The sequence below is a fragment of the Pteropus medius genome, unplaced genomic scaffold (assembly GCF_902729225.1).
Source record: "Pteropus medius unplaced genomic scaffold, Ma_sr-lr_union100, whole genome shotgun sequence".
NCBI lineage: Eukaryota > Metazoa > Chordata > Mammalia > Chiroptera > Pteropodidae > Pteropus > Pteropus medius.
Genome location: NW_024344370.1, coordinates 9,946,117 through 9,969,442, shown reverse-complemented (window position 1 = coordinate 9,969,442; position 23,326 = coordinate 9,946,117). Strand labels below are relative to the sequence as shown.

The 23,326-nt window shown below is 34.4% G+C and overlaps 1 protein-coding gene and 1 pseudogene across 2 annotated transcripts in view; one reads left to right on the top strand and one right to left on the bottom strand.

Moving 5' to 3' along the window:
- Window positions 1-23,326, bottom strand: part of RNF180 (ring finger protein 180) — a 123,701-nt gene that overhangs the window by 11,866 nt on the left and 88,509 nt on the right. For both annotated transcript variants that reach the window (XM_039870015.1, XM_039870014.1), the window contains exons 6-7: window positions 15,872-16,097; window positions 7,228-7,353 (exon numbers count right to left, since the gene is read on the bottom strand). In XM_039870015.1, the coding sequence (XP_039725949.1) occupies window positions 7,228-7,353; window positions 15,872-16,097 (352 nt within the window). The remainder of the gene's footprint in view (window positions 1-7,227; window positions 7,354-15,871; window positions 16,098-23,326) is intronic.
- LOC120608409 (uncharacterized) lies at window positions 9,351-9,476 on the top strand (annotated as a pseudogene).

Here is a 23,326-nt window from a genome sequence, read left to right as displayed (position 1 = left end):
GCAATCTTGAGAACAAACTATTAGCAAACTAGGAAAAAGAGGAACTTTCTTAAAATCTGATAAAGAGTATTTTCCAAAACACAGAGCAACAATTCCACTCAATGGTAAATATTAAAAGCTTTCTTTTAAAAATCCGAGATGCTGCCATCACTTTTTCTATTGAAAATCAAACAGAAAAGTCCAAGCTCAGAAAGTACAGCAAAAAAAGGTAAAAGCATATGTATTAAAAGACATAAAACTGTATTTACAGATGTGACAGATATGATTGTCTTTGTTGAAAGCCCCCTCAAATCTTATAATTAGACTTAAGTTCATTTAGCAAAGTTGCTAAATATGAGCTTAATATCCCACAATTACATTTCTATATAACAATTTAAAAACCCAGCATAATTGTACAATAACTATTCATAAAAGTGGTCTATTTGAAAAAATACAGACATGAACCCTCTAACACAACATAAGAGGTGAATTCTAGATAAAGACCTAAATGAGAAAGGTAAAACTTATAAAGTTAATATAAAAAAAAGTCTAAGAGGAAAACTCTGTGACCTGGGACTGGGGAAGAACTTAAATAAAACTTAAAAATACAAAGATTAGACAAAAATAAGGTGGATTTAATTATATCAAAGTCAAATCAATTAATGTGATACACTACATAAACAAATTAAAAAATAAGAATCATATGATCATATCAATAGATGCAGAAAAAGCTTTCAACAAGATACAGCACCCATTTATGATCAAAACACTTAACAAAATTAGTATAGAAGGAAAGTACTTTAACATAATAAAGGCCATATATGACAAGCCCTCAGTCAACATTATACTTAATGGTGAAAAACTAAAAACCTCCCCTCTAAGATCAGGAACAAGGCAACGCTGTCCACTATCGCCACTGTTATTCAATATAACATCGGAGGTCCTAGCGAGAGACAAGAGAAAGATACAAAAGGAAACGAAGAAGTTAAACTGTCACTATTTACGGATGACATGATCCTCCATATAGAAAACCCTGAAGACTCCACAAGAACACTACTAGAAACAATAAGGAAATACAGTAAAGTCTCTGGATACAAAATCAATGTTCAAAAATTCATAGCGTTCCTATACTCTAATAATAAAGTGTCAGAAAAAAAAGCGGAAAAAATTCCTTTTGCAATTGCAACAAAAAATAAATAAAGTAAAATACCTAGGAATAAATCTAACAAAACATGTGAAGGACCTATACGATGAAAACCATAAGACCCTATTAAAAGAAACTGAAGATACAAGGAAATGAAAAGATATTCCGTGTTCTTGGATTGGAAGAAACAACATAGTTAAAATGACCTTATTACCTAAAGCGTTATACAGATTTAATGCAATCCCCATCAAAATCCCATCGGCACTTTTTAAAGAAATAGAACAAAAAATCATCAGATTTGTATGGAAGCACAAAAGACCCCGAATTGCCGAAGCCATCCTGAGAAAAAAGAATGGGGCTGGAGGTATCACTCTGCCCGACTTCAAATTATACTATAAAGTGGCAGTAATCAAAATGGCACAGTTAAGAATTTCTTTAAGTGAAGGACACCATGGGCAAACTTAATAAACAGATAACAAAATGCGATAAAAATTTGTAATGTCTAAAGCTAATGAGGGTATAATATATAGAATATACAAGAAATTCTGGAAAATTATAAGGGCAAAAACACTTAGAAAAATGAGAAAAATGAGAAAAGCAATTACAAGAGAGGCATTGAGAAGGCTAAAATGTATTTGAAGGGATCTCAAACTTATAGAGAACAGATAAATGCAAATTAAAACAATAATGAAGGTACCTAATTCCCATTCTTTGCCAACATGTCATTTTCCATAGTTATAATTTGTCCCAACCCTCACGCACTGTCAATAGGCATCAATACTGGTCATTTGGGAGAAGTGTTGGCACTGTTTCGTTAAGTATATTCATATTCTATAACCCAGACATTCTGCTCCTTAGTCTCTACATCAAATATTCACATGGTCCACACTAGGATATCCATTAGTGTTATTTGAAGTGGCAGGGAGTTGGAGGTGTTCCTTATTCTTGTCAGTGAATAGGTGGAAAAAAATATGGTAGGTTCGCACCTTAGTAGAATATTAATTAGAGGTACCCACAGGTTAGAGGTACAGATAGCCACCTGGATGGATCTAAAAGCCTAGTACTAGGTGAAAAAGATAACAGTACATATATAACAGTCCCTTTTCCATAAATTAAAAATATATACACAGAAAGCAGTAATACATATTACATACAAATACAAAGAAAAAGAGAAATACTGAATCCAACCTAATGGAAAGTAGGATAGGGGACAAAAGGAAACAAGCGTATAGACCAGTGATGATGGTATGCCATAAATTAAGAAGTCTGACTGGCACAACTCTTTGCACTCAAGGTCCAGAAAAGAGGACAACAACACAGCAGGTACATAGGTATAAATCTAACCAAAAGAAGTATAAGACATTTGTAAAGAAAATTATAAAATTTTATTATAAAACAAAGATTTAGAAGATCTAAATAAAAGAGAAAACCAATTAGTGGACAGGGAAAGCTATTACTATAAGGTGTCAATTTTCCCCAAATTGACTCATACATTGAATAGGACCTCCCTTCCTCAATACAATGTAGTTCTTTATAGAATCTGACAAGATGATTCTCAAATGCGGAGAGAGAGAAAAAAAAAAAATGCCAAGGCACTCTTACAGCAAAACAAGTTTTAAGGGTGATGTCAAGACGTATTATAAAGCTTTAGTGATTATGACAAATAGTACAAAGACCTTAAAAATAGACCCATACACAATTTAAAATATGACATTAGTGCTGGATCAGTGGGGAAATGAACTATTTTCAATAAATAGTGGTTGGAAAAACTTAAATAGGAAAAAAAAACCCCAAGCATTTGGCTCCCTCTTACAACACAGCACCCCATACCTCGAAACCTAGAAAATGCCACCATCACGAATCAATACCAAAGATTTTTAAATCTACTTGAAAAATGCATAGGAAAATATTTCTGTGACCCTGGGGGAACAGAGAAGAATTTATTAAGGTGGATAATATACAACAGAAAGATGAAGAAAAAGAACTATAATTCATTAAGAGATTACGAAGTGAAAAGACCACAACCGGGAGAAGATAGCTGCTATTCATATAAATAACAGATAAAAGTCACCAAAAATATTTTAAAACTCAAAAATCAACAAGAAAAATATAATCAATAGAAAAATGGACAAAATCCATAAAGGAATATCACATTTGAAGAAACTCAATGGCCAATACACATTAAAGCTACAGTCGATCCCCATTAGGAATTAGAAAAATTGAAATTAAAACCCCAATGAGATATCATTTTATACTTATCAAACTGGCCAAAATCTAAAGGACTGAAAATACCAAATGTGGTAGCTAGTGCTAAATCAGTGCAGTCATTTAAGAAAACAGTTTGGTTTCAGTAATCAAGTTAAAGATGTACTTTTCTTATGACCCAGGAGTTTTCTACTAGAATTTATTCTAGAGGAACTCTTATGCACCAGGAGATATTAAGGAATGTTTGCAGCAGCATTGTTTATAATAGCAAAAAGCTGGACAACTCAATTGTTCATCAATAGGAGAATGAATAAATTGTTCTGTATTCACATAATAGACTACAGTATAGCAGTAAAATTAAATGAATGTGGCTACACTTACTGAAATGGATGAATCCAAGAAACAATGTTGAGTGACAAGGCAAATATAGAATATACATGGTTACTATTGCAAATGTTCAAAAACAACCAAAATTAAATAACGTCGATTTAGTGTATATATGTATACTTGTATAAAGAAATGATAAATACAAAATTCAGGGAAGCAGAAAGCAAACAAGAAGTACAGAAGGTGCTTCAGTAATACTGGACATTGAGTTCAGTTTGTGATTAAAATCCCATGTGTGGCTTTTCAGGCTTGATTAAAGGCCATTACAAAGGATTTACCTGGCAGGCCTCACAGGAGAAAGGCACCCCTCCCCACTCCAAACTTTGTGTACAGCAGTACGTTTATCTCTGAAGGAGTTGCAGTGAGGTGTCAGGCCCCCTGGCCAGTGATGCTCTTGCACATATTTACAATCCCTAGTCCTGCATTCCCAGGTCCTTTATTTGAGGCCTTGGGCACAGGGCTTCTTTAGGCACCTCTGCTGAGACCTCTTTGGAGGAGAAGGGGGAAACCTTGACATTTTCCCCTACTCTGAATTAATACCTGAGACTTTTCCATACCCAGCCCTTCTCATTTGCCCCCCACCTCCCCAAAACCTCTACGTAAACTTCAGGGCCCATAAATCTACTGGTGCCTTTCGTTCAGAAGACCTGCAGCAGTGAGAAGACCCCCAGCTCTGTGCAGATCCACCTGACCCTGGACTAGTGTGAGGTTCCATGCGGGAAAATGGAACAGGGGTGAGGGTGGGGGGGGCGGTGGCATGTCCTTGGGTTGTAGACTCATGCTTATCCCACTGCACCAAGTGATTAAAGGCTTAACTCTTTCAATTTTGGCTGAAACTAATAGCTTAGCTCTTGCTCAGCTCAGCTCCTGACAGTGATATGTTTCTCAATTTAGGTTGTGTAATAAAGCTATTTTGAACCTCCTCCATAAAAACATAAAAAGTTCTGCGAAACTCCTATATGGAGGATAAATAAAATGAAATCACAAAAGAAGTACTGTTTAAAGCTTCAGTACCCCAGAATACAAAAAAATGAAGGAAATTATGGAGTTATCATAAAAGTGCTTCATTCTTTTTAAAATATGGATATATGATAGAAAGTAGGATATAAAAGAATCTCTTAAAGCACATAATTTATATTATAGAGTTTTTCTTCCTTGGTATGAAATCCTTTAAGTAAGACTGATTTTCTTATATTTGATTTCGTATTATATTTTGGGCTAAATGTGATACATTTTAAATGTTTCTATACCAAACCTGTGGATAATGAGTTTCTTCTACAGTTACTAACCACTTTATAAAACAGTATGTGCCTATATAATGTCCTTAAACTACTTTCTTCATTCAAATCACTACATAAAGTTATATTTGTCCTTAAAAACTACTTTCTTTTAACCTCGGGGAGTTTGTAAATCAATTTTTTTGCCTCAACTATGCAGGCTCTGATTTTCTCCTCTGGTCTATGACACTCCTGTACTGATCTTATCAGTTTTTCTTATATAGAAGTCCTTCCTGTTCCCTGAAGATCATAATTCCCCATATCTGAACCTTTCCAGTCAGACTCTATAATATCATAAGGGGCAAATACTAAAATTGCACAGTAGTTCATGCTCTAACACATCATGATTTTAAAAAGATTACATTTTGTCCATATTGTACGATCATCATTATAGAGTAACAAATTCTCAAAGGTGAAAAAAGTATTAGAAACTATCTTACCCTTATTTTGAAAATTCCTTATATCTACACAGTACAATTAGTTATAATTTAGAATGTGCTTTCATATTAGCTCATTACTCATTTGATCCTTAGAACAACTCTATCAGGCGAAGCGGATATAATTATTCCCATTTTACAGATCAGAAGACAGAAACTAAAGAAGAGGTTTCTACTACATCCTTGAGGTCAAACAGCTGGTTAGACTTGAACACAGAAACTGGTATTCCTAGTCCACTCTCTATGCCAAGACTCTGCCACTTTTTACTTGTCCTAATCTGGTAGGACAACTGTAAAATATTAAAACTAAATAAACTTAGCTTATGATAATGAATTATTCAGAATCTTATAAAGAATACCAGTGCTTTATCAAATATAGATTTTGATAAATCTGTTACTTTTGAGATGAATTACATTATCTACACATTAAATATTTCTGACAGCAAGGCAAAGTAAATATAATCATGAATTTCTCTTAAATTTTGCTCTTATTGAGGTCTTCATTTTCTTCATATGTATACCTGTAGCTTTCGGCAAAATCCTTGAAATTGATCAATAAAGAAATACGTTTCATTCATTTATTTTTGCTTTTACTTCCCTTGCCTTTGAGGAGAGTTATAAAATCCTATATCAAACTAAAAAGCTTCTGCACAGCAAAAGAAACCATCAACAAAAAGGCAAAGAGGCAACCATCCAAATGAGTATGTATTTGCAAACAATGCCTCTTATAAGGGCCTAATATCTAAAACATACGAAGAATTCATACAACTGAATAATAAAAAAACAAACAACCCAATTTAAAAATGGGCAGAGGACATATACCAGACACGTCTTCCAAAAAGATGTACAAATGGCTAACAGACATGAAAAAATGTTCAACTTCACTAGCTACTAGAGAAATGCAAATCAAAATCACAATGAGATACATCTCATTCTGTTAGATGTATCTAACATCTGTTAGAATGGCTATCATCAACAAGACAAGAAATCACAAGTGCTGGAGAGGTTGTGGGGGAAGAGGAACCCTCATATACTGCTAGTGGGACTGCAAATTGGTACAACCAGTATGAACAACAGTATGGAGGTTCCTCGAAAAACTAAGAATTGATAGACCATATGATCCAGAAATCCCTCTACTGGGTATTTACCACCACCCCCCCAACCCCACCAAAACCCTGAAACATTTATCAGCGAAGATATATGCACCCTGATGTTCATCACAGCATTATTCATGGTGGCCAGGACATGGAAGCAACCGAAGTGTTCTACAATAGATGACTGAATAAAGAAGATGTGGAACATATATACAATGGAATATTACTCAGCTATAAGGAAAGATGACATTTGTGACAACATGATGAATCTTGAGATCATGCTAAGCGAAATAAGTCAGAAAAAGTTGAAAACCATATGATATCACTCATGTGAGATCTAAATTTAAAAGTGACAAACAAACATGACAAACTCATGGACATGGACAGTGGATTACTGGTTACCAGAGGGAAGGGGGAGGAGAGACGTAGATGGGGGTAAAAAGGGTCAAATATTTGCTAAAAGAAGGAAATTTTAACTATGAGTGGAGAGCACACGATGCAATACATGCAACTTACTGTTGAATTGTACACTTGAAACACTGGATTTTGTCGATCAATGTCACCCCCAATAATTTTTAATTATAAAGAAATATGTTTCCACTAACATTTAAAGCAGGAAGAAAACAGCTTTAAAAAGAGAGCTTATACAAAGTTACCAGGCTTTTCTTTTTTTGGGTGGGGGAGACAGAGATTAGTTTCCTTACCTCCAAAAAGATGGAATGCTTTTTTGCAGCTTGGTAAGGGCCATTTCGCAGAGCTGGATTTCTGAAAGCTTTGTTTTATTTTCAAATATTCTTTAGTGAAGAATGTTTTTGTGGCATTATTCAGTTCTAGAATAAAGCAAAAGAAAATAGTATTTTAAAACATTAATCTGAGTAAAATGGCAAGAACATGAAAAATAATTGCAGTATTTTGATAATAAATTCAGATCTCTTTGGGACAGCAAAGACAAAAGCAAAATCAATTTTCTTTTTAACTCAAGCAAACATAATTCTCCCCAATTCACATTTGAGGCAACTTTGATATGCCTACACATAGAACATACATCTACTGAGTATCTCCTCTGTCAGAGGCTATGCCAGATGTGGAAGACACAGTAAAGAATAAGACATAGTTCCGGCCCTCAAGAAGACTGCAGACTAAAAGATGGAAATAAACAGACAAAAAAGAGGAGGTGGGATAATGTGTTGGGTGTATAGCAACAGAATAGCAAGAATACAACCACATGAGGCTTACGAGTGATAATGGAAAGAAAAAACCCTTCTAGAACTTTTTACTTCATTATCTATTTCATTCTATATGTGGTGGGTTGAGCACTGATTGAGTCTAATGCTGCTGATTTGAGGATGTTTAAAAAATGTAGAATTAAATTCTCAATCTTTCAGAAGCTTGCTAATGAGTTAAATATTGAATAAACACAGACAAGGGAACACAAATGATATTCACTTCAAATAATAGAATGTCTCTATATATGAGCCACAGAAAGCAAGGTATGATCTGAGTCAGACAGTTTAACGGTGAAGTTCTTCTCAGGCCAGTGCAGACTTGGTTACTAACTTGAAAAGTAAACTATAGTCTTTCTATCAATGGCCTCCTTTACTTTCATCCCATAATTATATTACCTATAGCATTTCCTCAGTTTCCATCCTACTTCAGGCTTTGAGCTTCTGCTCAAACCAGTTACATTAAATTTTCTCTATTTTTCCTAATTATTCCCTTGGTTTGATTCTTACCTAATTCACAGGAAAAACAGATTCATAAAGTTTATATTTAACAAAAGAATGTAAAAAAAAAAATAGACTGGTCTAGGCAAGTGAGGTTATGAATTAAGTCTAAAACTCTTAATTTCCCTTCCCCATTCCATACTTGAGAATCAGTAACTTGAGTAGACAAGTTAGAGAAAAAGTGTTTTCATAGTTTGTATACTCATTTGTATGCTGGGGGTTGTTATGGCTAGTGAGTCTTTTATCCCTAATGTATTTAACTGTTAAATCATTTCAGGTTGGATACGCTCACAACATTGCAGCAATGCACTGCTACTTTATTAAAGGTCACTTTGCCCAGTACCTGTGAACAGCCCCTTAGTACAAGATGGTCATGGAACCATTACCTGCTTCAAAGGACTCATCAGTGTCATTCGTACTGATGAAGACAAAGGAAGAAGTTTTCAAATGACTCATAACACACAGTTAACAACTTCTTCTTACAGGACTTATCCTTAAACAATGATAACTAGGATACATGGCATTTTCTGAGAAATTAAAAATTCCATAAATAGTATTGGGGAAATTGACTTGCAACTTTCTAAATGCCCTTAAAAACGAATGAGACCAGTGTGATGGGTAAATGAAGATTTCATGTGGGAGATAATATAAACCAAGAGAAGCTGGCAACTCAAGAATTCTTATTCCTCCCCTTTTTCTTCTTTCCATGGCTGCTTCTGTAGAGCTTCTAGCTGGGTCTAAAATGTTGATGCAACAACCAAAGGATACCCTTGCACACTCCCTCTTATACTGAGAACTTATCTCAAAGTGTAACTGAATTCGAGTATACTAGATCAAAAGGACATTCTTGTAAGAGTCATCCAATAACTGCAGTTTTGATAACTGGCCATGAACCAAATTTCTTTTAGAGGGTAGATGAGAGAATTAAAGTAATAATGATGCCTGTGATATTTCTTAGCTTCAAGTAACTTACTTTTAGCCTATATTTAACCAACAAACCATGTGATTAATGTACCAAAGCAGGAAAAGATTTGTAAATACATTTATAATACCTAAGAAAATTATGATCAGAGAAATTACTTTATTAAAACATGCAAAATGAAGTCTATGGCTATGCCACTCTGAACAAGCCTGATCTTTGATCTTGTCTGATCTTGGAAGCTAAGCAAGGTTGGGCCTGGTTAGTACTTCGATGGGAGATCATCTAGGAACACCAGGTGCCGTAGGCATAAAAAATAAAAATAGAACTAATAAGGGACTGTAAGCTGACAAAGTCCTTGCAATCTGTGAGGTTAACCAAAGGTTGCCGCACCTAAAAAAAAAATCTGTAAGAAGCACTAAGAAAAATCTAATAGCAAGGTGAAGGGTTTGGAGTAAAAGGTGATGAAGATCACCTTTATCTTCTCTCCTCCAACCCTATCTATTAGGGAGTAGATGCTTCTTATTACAATAAATATTCTATATATTGGATTATTCTGCATTTCATATTGTTAGAAAAAGACAAAATGAATATCCTGACAAGATTCTAAAGTCTACTCAAATGATACATTTAGCTAAATGTTGTGACAGTACTCCTAGAAACAGCAGCATCTTTGTGTGACACTATCATAAAAATAGGATATGATTGTTAGGATAAAAGAATTCTAGTGTTTTTTGATTTGGCTGAGTGCAAGAGTCAATTATCAACTACATAAAAACATAATTCACATTATTATAGGATGTATTAACATGAGTTTCACTGTATTATATCAACAATAAAATTCGATAGCCACATACACAGAATAATTTTAGAACTACAGGCAGTGCCAATACGGTGGTGCAACTTTGATTTCAGCTTTATTCTTAAATGTTAATAATTTAAACAATTATAATCAAGAAAATATTTGTTAATAACAGTTTAAAGCATTCTGCTAAGTTCAAGAGTTAAAACTGTGAAATAGGGATAGTATCTGCATTAAATCCTAGCTAGTAAAAATGTAATCATAAAGTTATGAGGTAAAGTGTTATAATGGGGTTAATTCAGGCCTTAGAATCTTAGTAAGAAGGGAAATATGATAAGACTATTATTATAAATTTAGGTGGATCCAGCGGTATTACTTTAAAAGGTTCTACTTTAAAAGGTTAGGATATATGTGTCCAGCCATCTCATTCAGATTGTTAAAGGCCTTGTTTACCCATTTCGAATTACCCCTCATTCCTATGAAAGCTTTTCTCCCCCATAATTCCCTTCTGAATTCTATTTTGTTTAATACATATTTCATTTAAAAAAAAATGTTATTTGCAAAAATGATCTGACAAAACTATAGCATGTTATAATAAAAATTTAAAAAGACCACTTCTCCAAGAGTTTTGAATTATAGTTGGCCTCTGAACAACGTGGAGGTTAGGGGTGCTGACCCTTATGCAGTTGAAAATCTGCATATAACTTGATTCTCCCAAAATATAACCACAGTCGTCCCTAGGTATCCCTGGGGGATTGGTTCCAGGACCCTCCGCAGATACCAAAATCTGAGGATGCTCAAATCCCTTGTATAAAATGGTGTAGAGCAATGCATACTATTGGCCCTCCACATTCATGGATTCCCAACCAAGAATTCAGAATACTGTTTTTGATCCATGGTTGGTCAAGTCCGCAAATGTAAAAACTGTAGATAAGGACGGCTCACTGTATATTTATTGAAAAAAAATTCAAGTATAAGTGGGCCCACTTAGTTCAAACCTGTTTTAAGGGTCAACTGCTTATACATGGGTCCTGATTTTGAGTGGATATCCAACTCTCCCTCATTTCAATGGGTGCTATGAATGCTTGTTCACAGGTATTTGGTTTTAGGAGATTAATGTACAATAAAGGACATTTGCAAGGAATAGATACGATTGGGAATCAGAGTCCCAGTTAGTGGGCACTTGTGTAAAAAAGGAAACTTCTAACAAAATAATCTTTACCAGATGATGCTAAACCCTCATTTCTTAACATAGCTTTTTGTTTTGTAATCTCTTGTGAGGTGATCTTTAGAACTTTTAGATTAGTTTCATCTTACTCTCCTTTAATATGTTGATTTTACTATTTATTTTAAGTAAGTGAACTGTTCAAAGTTAAAATCTAGTTTAGTAAGTCCTATTCTCCAGCTAAATATGTAGCCTGATGACAGAGGCATACACGATAGGGATAAAATCAAACTGAAAACTAAAGTTCTATATTTGATACTTTGTAAAAATGAAGTTATAAATTTTACAATATCTGAGTTATTATAGAATGTAATTTATGCTTCAATGATGTTATTATTTAGAGTTCCTATTTTATTAGCTAGACAAGTTATAGTTAAAGTTATAAGTTATCTATTTTAATATGTAATCTTTAATATAATAATGCCACTTAGTATTTGGTATTTAGTAACCTACCCAGAAGCCACCCGATCTATGTTGGGAGAGTTGACTACTTGAATAAAACTCAGGTTTATGTTAGGAAGGAAGTAGGATGTAATGGGTACTAATTAGCAATCAACAGTGTCTACTACAATTTTTCTGTTTTTCTATCAAGTTTTGACAGTATATCTTGACCTCTATTAAAAAATGGATATTAATGCCTTCTACCCTTTCTTCTACATACCCTGTCCCAATTTAACTTCTCAACTCTTAACAATGTTAAGTAGTTTATCAAGATCACATCCAACAGTGTTAAGTAATTAAATCAAGATCACATAACTAGTGAATGTCATAGTTAGGGTTTAAAATCATTATTTTACTAATGTGCACCTATGGAAAAATCTGGGAGGAATTTCATTCTCTCTCTATCCATGCGCTACTATAACAGAATTATGTTACAACTAACCCCTTTTCAGATCCTTCAGAAAATGACAGCTTTCTCACTTAACCTTTAACAATAACTGCTGCCTGGTTTGTACACAAATGGAGTGATGGCATTACGTACTTGAAATAATTAACTCATTCACTTAATAAATAACTCTCAGGGTTCAGTAAGGTTAACAGAACAGTCTCAGATGGAAACTAACAACTTTCTTAAAATATCAACCAAAGTATCTGAAACCAAAATAATTTGGAAATAATCTCAGCAACAACAACTACATTTATATATACATGCATAAAGCTAATAAAAACTGTGCAGAGACTTTAGGAGAGAAATTACAGATATATCATAATAACAATCACTCAATATTATAACTTCAATTAAAAATGCGAATTCTCCTCAGATAATTTATATAAGTTTAATTCGCTTGTGAGTTATTAAAACATACAGGCTAGACTCGTAAGAGTGAAATATGAATGAAACTGAATAGCTGCCAAGAAAGACACACATCTTAGTAATAATTATTTTCAGTAATTATTATTGTTAAAAAGGCAATTCAATCAGCATAGAAAAAATGGATTGTTCAGCAAATGTTATTGGGAAAAATGCCTAAAGAAATGTTAGAAAGGTGCTCTATTTCTAACCAAACCATGTACCATAATAAATGGACTGGAGTTAAATGTGGAGAAATGAGGACAAAATAAAAATGTAAAATAAATACACTAAAGAGAATATTTATATAATTCTGTGGTAGAAAAGACTTTTTAATACCTAACTCTGAAATTAGAACTAATAAAGGAAAAGATGGCTACATAAGACTACATAAACATATAGTTCTGCACATTCATAAAATATAATAAACATAATTAAAGTACAAATGACAAAATGGGAAAATGATTTGCAGACAGGACAAAAGCTGACACTAATTAAAAAAAATTCTCTTGCTAATAAACAAGATAAACAGACCAAAAGAAAAGTCAGTAATGGGCATGGTAAGGGATTTAAAATGGAAAAAAAAGGTTAGCCTACAGTGCAGAAAAAAGAAGACCTTGTATACTGCTACTTGCAATAATTTTGGAGCATAATTTGCTACATATTTGTAGCCTTAAAACATATATAAGCTTTTTCTACCAATTCTACTTCTGGAAATACATCTCAAGTAAATACTCAGATGTGGGCAAATATTTATTCAAAAATATCAGAAAATAAATGAATGATAACTAACTAACCTTAATATCCCATAACAGTAGATAGCTTAAGTAGATCATGATGATAATCACAGAATTTTAAGGAAAACAAAGGTTAAAAGCTTTATAAACAATATGATCTATTTTTTTGTAAGACAAATAAGTATATGTATATAAAATAGTCTGAAGGACACTAAAAGTGATCTTTAAATAGAAGAACTATGGAGTGTTTTGAGCTTATAATTTTATTTGTATGTTCTGATTTGCTATAATGAAATATATTACTTACAAAACTTTAAGTTATTTTTATAAGGAAACAAGGCCATATTTTTGGCCGTCCTAGAAATGTTGCTTTCCCTAATTTATACTCTGATATTCCCTCAGGTTTTATAAAAGAATACCATAAAACACAATGATAGAAAACTTGATACTGCATTTGCTCTGAGGATATTTTTGAGGACATTGCCTAATCTATCTTTCAATATGACCTAGAGAAGAAATCATGTAAAAAATCCTTTTAAGGTGCCAGAAAAACCTTTGCTTACCCTTAGGAATTTGTTTCTTTTCTTAGATCATGGGAATCATTTATTTGTGTATTTTACTTTTATTTTTCTTTAGGCAGCCAGAATATTTAAAACCAAATAATTCATCTAATTGTAGTTACTATGTAAGGCTATATGGCTTATGTATCAGCCTATCTACCCTCATCTGGTCTTTATAGTCCATTTTGATTAATAAATTCCCTTGTCCTGCTATTTCATTGACTATATCTTTTAAAACACCTCAAATCTTTTTGAGTTAGGGTATAAATAGTTAGGTATGATATTCTCATTATTATCAGCTTTTATGTGACAGTATACAGCCAAATATAGCCTCCATTGGAATAAGTATTCCCAATATGATTTATTTCAGAAGGCCCGATTTTAAAAATAAAGGTAAATGTGGCATTGTTGTTTTGATAAATGGGTCAAGAGATTAAATCGTTATTATTTTAAGACCTTAAGGAAGGCAATTTTAAAACACCTATCAGTATTAAATTAGATCATGAAAAGGCAGGGACAACATCTGTCTAAAACACTATGTAAACTGTCTAGATCAGGGGTCCCCAGCCCCAAGGCAGTGGACCAGTCTGTGGCCTGTTGGGAACCAGGCTGTACAGCAGGTGAGCGGCGGGTGTGCAAGTGCTAGCATCACCGCCTCAGCTCCACCTCAGATCATCAGGCATTAGATTCTCATAGGAGCACCGGTCCTTGGTGCCAAAAAGGTTAGGGGCCGCTAGTAGATGCTTCCTATCAAAACAGCCTTCTAGTAAATGCTTTATGGCATATGTGGTCAGAGATAACATTGAGAGAGAGGTGTCACTGGTGCCTCTCTTTTTTCACTCCAAAGAACCCAGCAAAGGATCTGATATTAGAAAAGAACCACCTTTCGCACTTCAATATAAGCCAGAAAAAGAGAAACTTCCAGTAAGCTTCTGCCCTCTTACAGAATTGCTTCCTTCCCTCTCTCCATCCCTTACTTGCTCTTTCAATGAAACAAAGAGTAATCTGCCTGATGAGACTGATGCCAGCTTGATGTCACTGACCACATTACTATGCTTGACATGTTCTTTGTTTCTAGGACTAAGTTCAGTGATTTTGTGCTCCAGTCTACCTGCAGTAGGCAGATCATAGAGGCATATCTTTACTTTCTCTTCATTGTTTCATTACTGAGCCTGTAAACCAGCCTTGATGCAGCTGGTTGGGTTAGGGTATTTAAAGTTTATTTTCTTAATCTGATTCTCCCTTGCAGCTGGGTTCTTGGATTTTCTTTTAGGGAAGAAAATGTGCCATGTGTTTTCTTCAGTGTTACTATTAATGAAGTACATACTTTGAAACCCATTAAATCCTCTATGGTTGGGGAGAAAATGTGGAGATAGATTTATTTTCTTTTAACGTTTAGCACACAGTAGCGTGCTCAATAAATATTAGCTCTGCTTACCTCTGTCATTCTTCCCTTTTTTTCTTAGAAGTTCTCTATGCTCTACATTTTTTCCTCTTTCCATTAGTATGTTTTAAATACTGTGTTTTATTCCATCTTTACATGATAATTAGATAAACAAGTCCTTGCTTTAATTTACCTTCTTCTCATTCAAGAAGAAAGATGTTAACAATATGAAGGTTGAGGAGATATGGAGTTTGGGGGAAAAGCATAATAGTTGTCTTCAGATATTTACAGATTTATTCTCTGAGACTCCAGAGGAAATATTAGGGCCAAAGAATGAGTAGTAGTAGTAGAAGGCAGGCATGGGGAATAAACAAATCAATAGGGATGCTTCGAATTTTAATGGAATATCCTTGACACTGGATAAGCTGAAGACTGAACAACGTCTAGTGAGGATATTTTCAAAAAGATCTCAGCATAGTGTAGGGTTTAGAGATGAGAGCCTATTTTTATCTATGCTTCTATGATTTCATGATTTTTAACAGAGTTCTATGAGTTGAATAAGCACTGTTTTATAAACTGTAGAGTGAAAAATTACACTGTTTATGATTTTCAATAAATTTTTCATAATACTTTATAAAGTACTTTAGACCTGGAACAAAAGGTAGTCAATAATCAGGCAATCATGTTAATGCAAGAGAACAGTTACCTGTCTGAAAAAAGACTCTGGAAATAATTGTCCGACACAATGGGCAAGGAGTGCTTGCAGGATTGTCTTTGGCAAGAGTCCGTAAGCAGGGCTCACAGAAGATGTGGTGGCAAGGATAACACATGTATGGGTTGAAATAAACATCAAGACACACTGCACAGATGTAGCTTTCCTTTTCCTCTGCATATTCATTGTCGTCATCTGTACTCATCTCATTATTCAAACTCTGCAAAACATAAGCAAAAACTATTTTTCTTAGTTTAGTATGAAATTGGTTTCCTCGAAAAAGAGCTTGACTGTATATTTTGTTAAAAATGAATGAAAATATTTATGAAAAGCATATACTATCTGTTACTGTGACATATTCAAACTGACAGAAATGCTAATTTGCAAAGCGAGAAAAAACTGAAAACATATATGAAAAACTCAGAAGTCTTAATTTTTTTAAAGTATTTTTATATAATGCTAAATGTTAAAATATACCTAAGCACATTACGTATACCTGTATATCTACTTAACGAGCACTAGTTATGTGTTAGGTGTACCAGTCCCAGGACTGCAGGCAGATTCCTCATCTATCCTACTCCCACCACAACAAATAAACTGACTGTCACAAGGTTATGAAGCCTTGTATGGGCATCTACACATGATGAAAGTGAGGACAAGAGGATATCATACTTCATCTTCATATTATGCGTGAAGCATTCTTTATACTTTGCACCTTCCTGGACCTCAAAGCCAAGAAAAGGCCAAACCCTGAGGTATGTTAGGAAGCAGACAAGGCAAAGAAATGTATAGTAATTCTGGGATCAGCCCTCCATCTGGGACATATGATGAGACCCCATCCCCATCCCAGTGGGACAGCTAAAAAAGAGGCAATTAAGAGGTAGTTACGAAGAGGCAGCTCAGAGGTTAACAGCACAAGGCCTGGTAGCAGAACTCCTGTTACTTAACCTCACAATTTCCTCATCTGTGAGGATGTGCTGAGGATTAAGTGAGGTAAAGTGTTTAGCACAGTTCCTGGCACATAGTAAATATTCAATAAATGTTAGCCACAACCATGTACCTGCCCTCTCCCCCAACCCTTTCTCCCAGTCCATCTTCATAGGCCCTGTAGGTTTTTCTAGAGCCTTGACAAACAGTTCCAACCAGGCCTGAACTCAGTCCACTGAGGCATAATGGGAATCTACACAGTATAATTTTCTCCTCACTTTAATGTTTGTGAAAAATGGAGATCGACGATTAATATTTGAGTGGGCCTTTAATAAATATTTGTAAGTTACATGAAAATGTAAAAGTTATGTAAATGAGGCCAACGGAGCTTTGAAAATACAGAAAAATCTTCTTATTGGACACACTATCATTTGATTTATCCAGATGGCTTTGCTTTCCTTCTGTCAGTCTCTTTCCACCACTTGTTGGTAATTTCTCTTTTATAAAGGACGTATTAGAGTCTTCAGCCCATTTATTTTTAATTGGGTTGTCTGATTTTTCTTGCAGGCTTATAGGCATTTTTATTTAACCTAGTTATTTTTTGCTATTGGTTAGATGTGCTGCAAATATATATATTTTTTGTCTGGTTTGCCTTTTCACTCCTTTCATGGTGTCTTTTAATGAAACGAAATTATTAATTTTAAAGGACATTTTTCCTTTATGGTTAGTGCTCTTTGTGTCTTAAGAACTCTTGCCCTTTTCCTAAGGTCATAAAAATAGCATTATTTTGCATTTCATAGTATTTCATAATCCTAAAATCTACCTAAAATTGATTTTCATGTACAGTGTGTATTAGAGGAACATTTCATTTTTATTCTTTGTGTAATTCTTAATTGGAAAGGCCATTTATTGCAAAGACTTTCCTTTCCTCCACTGCTCTGAAGTGCCATGTTGTTATTAAGAGGCCAAATACATCTGGCTGGTTCAACTTCTAGGGCTTTATTTTGTTCCTTTAATTAACTGTCTATTCCTATGCCATAATCAGAATCTATTACTGTAGCTTTATAATAAAGCCTCAATATCTGGTAGAGGAAGTTCTTCATATTATTGTTATTCCTCAAGACTGTCTTTGCTATTCTTGGTCTTTCCATGACCATACAAAATTTGAAATTATCGAGTTCTTTTTTAAAAAGTCAGAATTCTTATAGGAACTGCATTAAACTTGCAGATAAATTTAGGAAGAGTTAGAAATCTTTACAAATAGAATTTAAAAATACATGAGCTTGGTTTATCCCTCCATTTATTAAAATATTTCAAAAACTATCTTGGTAGAAGTCTTTTTTTCTACTTTTATTACTTTAATCTTTTCTGAACTAACCCATTCTTATTAATATACATTACATGCTCTATTATCTGTCACATCAAAATGAAACAAACACATAAAACACCAAACCTCTCCAGCTCATGCTATATTCCTATATTCCCTTTCACAGAAAAACTCCTCAAGAGAATTGATCATACTACTTGTGATTTCTGCTCCATCATCTCCTATCCACTCTTCAACTCATTCTAACTTGGCTTCTGCTCTTAATGATCTATTGAAACTGCTCTTGTACAAGTCACTAACAACCTCTGCTATAGCCAAATCCAGGAAGCTCTTCAGAACTACATTCCTCAGTCTTTCAGCATCATTTCCTAATTAGACCAGGACATCTTTCTTGACACCTACTTAATGCCTTCTTCTTACATTTGAAATAAAGAAATTAAATCAATAATTAATTACTTTTCAAAACAGCACCAGGCCCAGATGGGATCACTGGTGAATTCTACCAAATATTTAAGAGAGAAATTATATCAACCCTCTACAATCTCTTTAAGAAGACAGAGCAGAAGGAATACTTCCCTAACTTATTCTACAAGGCCAGCATTTCCTTAATACGAAAAACCAGACAAAAACATTGTAAGAAAACTATAGATCAATATTCTCATGACATATAAGCAAAAATTCTTAACTAAATATTAGCACACTGAATACAACAATACATAAAAAGAATGATACACCATGACTAAGTGCATTTTACTAAGTGAAAGAAGCCAATCAAAAAGGTTTCATACTCTGATTTCAACTGTATGACATTCTCGAAAAGGCAAAACTATGGAGACAGTAAAATGATCAGTGGCTGCCAGGATTGGGATGAATAGGCAGAGCATAGAGAATTTGTAGGGTGGCAAAACTACTCTGTAGGATACCATAATGGTGGACACATGTCATGTTGTTTGTAGCATTTTACCCACAGTAGAACTTCTTTCAAAATCAGAGTCAATCTTCTTAAGCCCTACCATTGCTTTATCAATTAAGTTTATGTAATATTCTAAATCCTTTGTTGTCATTTCAATAATCAACAATCAAAGGGCTAGCTATGAAAAATAGGAAGTGGCAGTGAGGGTCTTATGGCAGTGATGACAGTCATGGCATTTCAGGAATTCTGTGTATTTGATGTAAGCCTCTAGATAAGACAGGAGCAAGGCAAAAAGGTCTAACACCCAGAGTGAAGGGAGAAAAGATGGTTCCAAAGTTACTAACATGAATCAGAGCTCCAGTCCAAATGGAAACATGAGTGGAAATGAGGAAGGCCACGCTGGGCCAGCTCAACGGAAGGTACAAGCTGTACTTGGTAGCTAGCATGACAATTTCTAACCCATCCTCTGGTACCTCAAAGTTAACAAGCTTAGGTAGGATTGGTTCAGATGCAATTGTGAGGCTGAGCTGGGCAAAGCTGAGTCAGGCAATGTTTTGCATTGCCTATGTTTGCACTATATAGGATTCCAAAGTAAAAAAGTCTGACTACACATATCATTAATTGTGATTTTTTTTCTCCTAGCATTTTAACATTTCTGAAGTTGTTATGTAATTTTAACCAGATATATGTCTTTCATTTAAAAATCTTCCCACCTCTCCTCAAAGGCTTTCTTAAATTGACTGTCAATCCAAGGTATCTTAAAAATTCAGGAAATGTGGCAAATTTGCCTTTAAGTCAAACGAATAAATATTTGCTATGCAACAATAACATTTATTTAGTACTTACTATGTGCTAGGCTTAGTACTAAGTGCTTTTATATAAAATATCAAATTTAATTCTCATAACAACTATTATCTTTCCTATTATGAGCTGAATGTTTATGTTCCCCCAAATTCATATGTTATGATATTGAGAGGTGTGGGGCTTTGGGAGGTAATTAGGTTTGGATGAGGTCATGAGTGTGGCACCCTCGTGAAGGGATTTTTTGCCATTAGAAGAGAAGACTGAGATCTCTTCCTCTCTCCCTCACCCTGCTTCCATGCACACACATACTGAAGAAATGCCATGTGAGCACACAGCCAAAAATGGGCTGTCTACAAGTAAAGAAGTGAGAACTCACCAGGAACTAAATTTGCTGGCACCTTGATCTTGGACTTCCTAGCTCCAGAACTGTAAGAATGCACGTCTATTGTTTAAGCCACCCAGTTTATGGTATTTTATTGTAGCAGCCCACATAGGCTAAAACAATCTCCATTGTACAGATTAGTAAACTGAGGCTCAGAATGATTAAGGTTAAAGTTAAAACTTATTTAAGTCACAGCTCCGCTTGACTTCATGGCCCAAACTCTGAACCACTTCTCTATATTGCAACCATGAAATTTAATACTGGGCTTCCAATCGCACATTACTTTCTCTATCAGCTTTTTCAATATTTTTCATACATGTTCATCGTTCTAGTCCAAGACACAATTGTCCTTTGCCTAGATTGCTGCAAAAGCCTCCTAACTGGTCTCCCTCTTCATACTTGCTCTCTTTCCTCCCTCCATTTTCCCTATAGTCTATTCTTAACTCAGAAACTAGGGGGATTGTTTTAAAATATCACATCATGTCACAAGATTGCTCAAATCTACAAGGCTCACAAAACTCACTTGGAGTAAAAACTACGGTATTAATAGTGGCTTATGGGTCCTGCATAATGCTTCCCAGCCACCCTTACTTCTCTAACCTCACCTCCTAGGACTGTCCCTCGCCATACTCCAGCCACATGGGCCTTCTTACTGTTTCTATTCTTACCTTAGATGCACACTTTTGTCTTATGATTTTTACAATTACTGTTCTCTCTGTCTAGAATGCTTTTTGCAAATAGGTTTCTTACCTCCTTCAAGTCTCTGCTAGAAAGTAAGATCCATGAGGACAATAACTGTCATCTGTTTTACTCGTTGATGTAACGCCAAGAGCCAAACACAGTGCCTGACATGTAGTAGGAACCAAATAAATATTGGTTGAGTGAATAAATTGTAGAAGATAGATTACTAGTCAATAGAAGGCAGATCTTATTTTAGGTAAGATATTGGGAAGAGAAGGACCCAGTTAACCCTTCATTAAGTCATCAACAGAATGTAGTAAGTATACTGATAACTCTAAACAGTCTCAAATATATTTAGAGTCTTAATAAATATCTACTGTACAAAATTAATACAGAAAATACAAAGTAAAAATGAAAGCCACCCATTAGCCAGAATAATCACTATTATTTAACTATATTTACAAATATATGTAAATATAAATGCCTAATTTTTTCCTATGTATAAACTACCTTTAATTTAAGAAATAAAATTAATACGTCAAATGAAAAACCTTCTGCACAGAAAAGGAAATCATCAATGAAACAGGAGACCTACTGAATGGGAGAAAATTGTGCAAATCATACATCTGATAAGGGGCTAATATCCAAAAAATATGAAGAACTCATACGATTCAACAGCAAAAAAAAAAATCTGATTTTTTAAAAAAATGGGCAGAGGATCTAAATAAACATTTTTCTAAAGATGACATGAAAAGATGTTCAACATCACTAATCATCAGGGAAATGGAAATCAAAACCTCAATGAGATATCACCTTGTACCTTTTAAAATACCTATTACCAACAATATAAAAAAAGAAGTGTTTATGAGGATATGGACAAAAGGGAACCCTTGTACACCATTGGTGGGAATGTAAATTGGCACTGCCACTATGGAAAACAGTATGGAGGTTCCTCAAAAAATTAAAAGTACAGCCGTCATATGATCCAGCGAGTCCACTTGTGGGTATTTATCCAAAGAACACAAGAGCACTAACTCAAAAAGACATATGCACTCCCATGTTCGCTGCAGCATTATTTCAATAGCCAAGATATGGAAATAATCTGGGTCCACCAATAGGTAAATGGATAAAAAAGATGTGGTGTGTACATACAATGGAATTCAGCCATAAAAAAGAATGAAATCTTGTCATCTGAGACAACATGGATGGACCCTGAGGGCATTATGCTAAGTGAAATAAGACAGATATTGTATCATTTCACTTATATGTGGAATTTAAGAAACAGTCACAACAACAACAAGAAATAGTGTTCATAGATACAGAGTAAATTGGTGGTTTCTATGAGGGGCTGGGAGAAATGGGTGAAGGGGATCAAAAGGTACAAATTTCTAGTTATAAATAATTAAGTCACAGGGATGTAATGTATAGCATGGTGACTATAGTTAATAATATTGTATTGCATATTTAGAAGCCACTAAGAGAATATATTTTAAAAGTCCTCATTACAAGAAAAATACATTTTGTAACTATGTACAGTGACAGATGTTAACTAGACTATTGTGATCATCTTGCAATATATAAAAATATCAAATCATTATGTTGTATACATGAAATTAATATGACATATATCAATTACACTTCAATTTGTATACCTGAAACTTACTGGATTTCCTTAACCAATGTCACCATAATAAAAATAAAGAAATAAAACAAAAAAACAAAAAAAATTAAGATCATCCTCTCTCGACATGTTCTTCCCTAAAGATACACATGTATAAATATCTCCTATTAAAAATAACAGAAAAACCTCCCCTTGGATGCTACATTTCCATAGCTACAATCACTTCTCTTTAGAATCAAGTTCCTGAAAAGAATATCATCTCTGTCTATTCTTTCCCACTACCCACTTAAAATAAAACTGCTCTAGCCAAAAGTCATCTATGACCTGAATGCCACATCCAATATAATATTTTTAGCTCTCACTGTGCAGCGTTTAACGTTGTTGGTCAATTTCTTCTCTTAAAATTGTCCTTCTCAAGAATGCCACTTGAATCAGAGTCTCCTTTTAATTTCTAACTCCATTTCTTTTTCTCTCTTTTCTTCCTTTGGCCAGCCACTAAACGCTGGCATTCTGCAGGTAGTGCCCAGCCTTGGACCTTTTTCTTTTCTAACAGTACATCTTCTCTTTCAGCAATCTCATCTTTCCTTCTTGTATAGTTTTAGCTACTACTTGTCATGCTGATGACTCAATAATCTCTAGTTTTAGCCCAGATCACTCTCCTGAACCCCAAATCTAGTAATCTATGAATATCCATTAATCTATTAGATATTCATCTCTCTGTGGATTTGCTACCCAGGAATCAGGGAAACAGTGTGTTCAAAGTTAACTTTTCCCTTTAGCCTGTTCCTCATCTG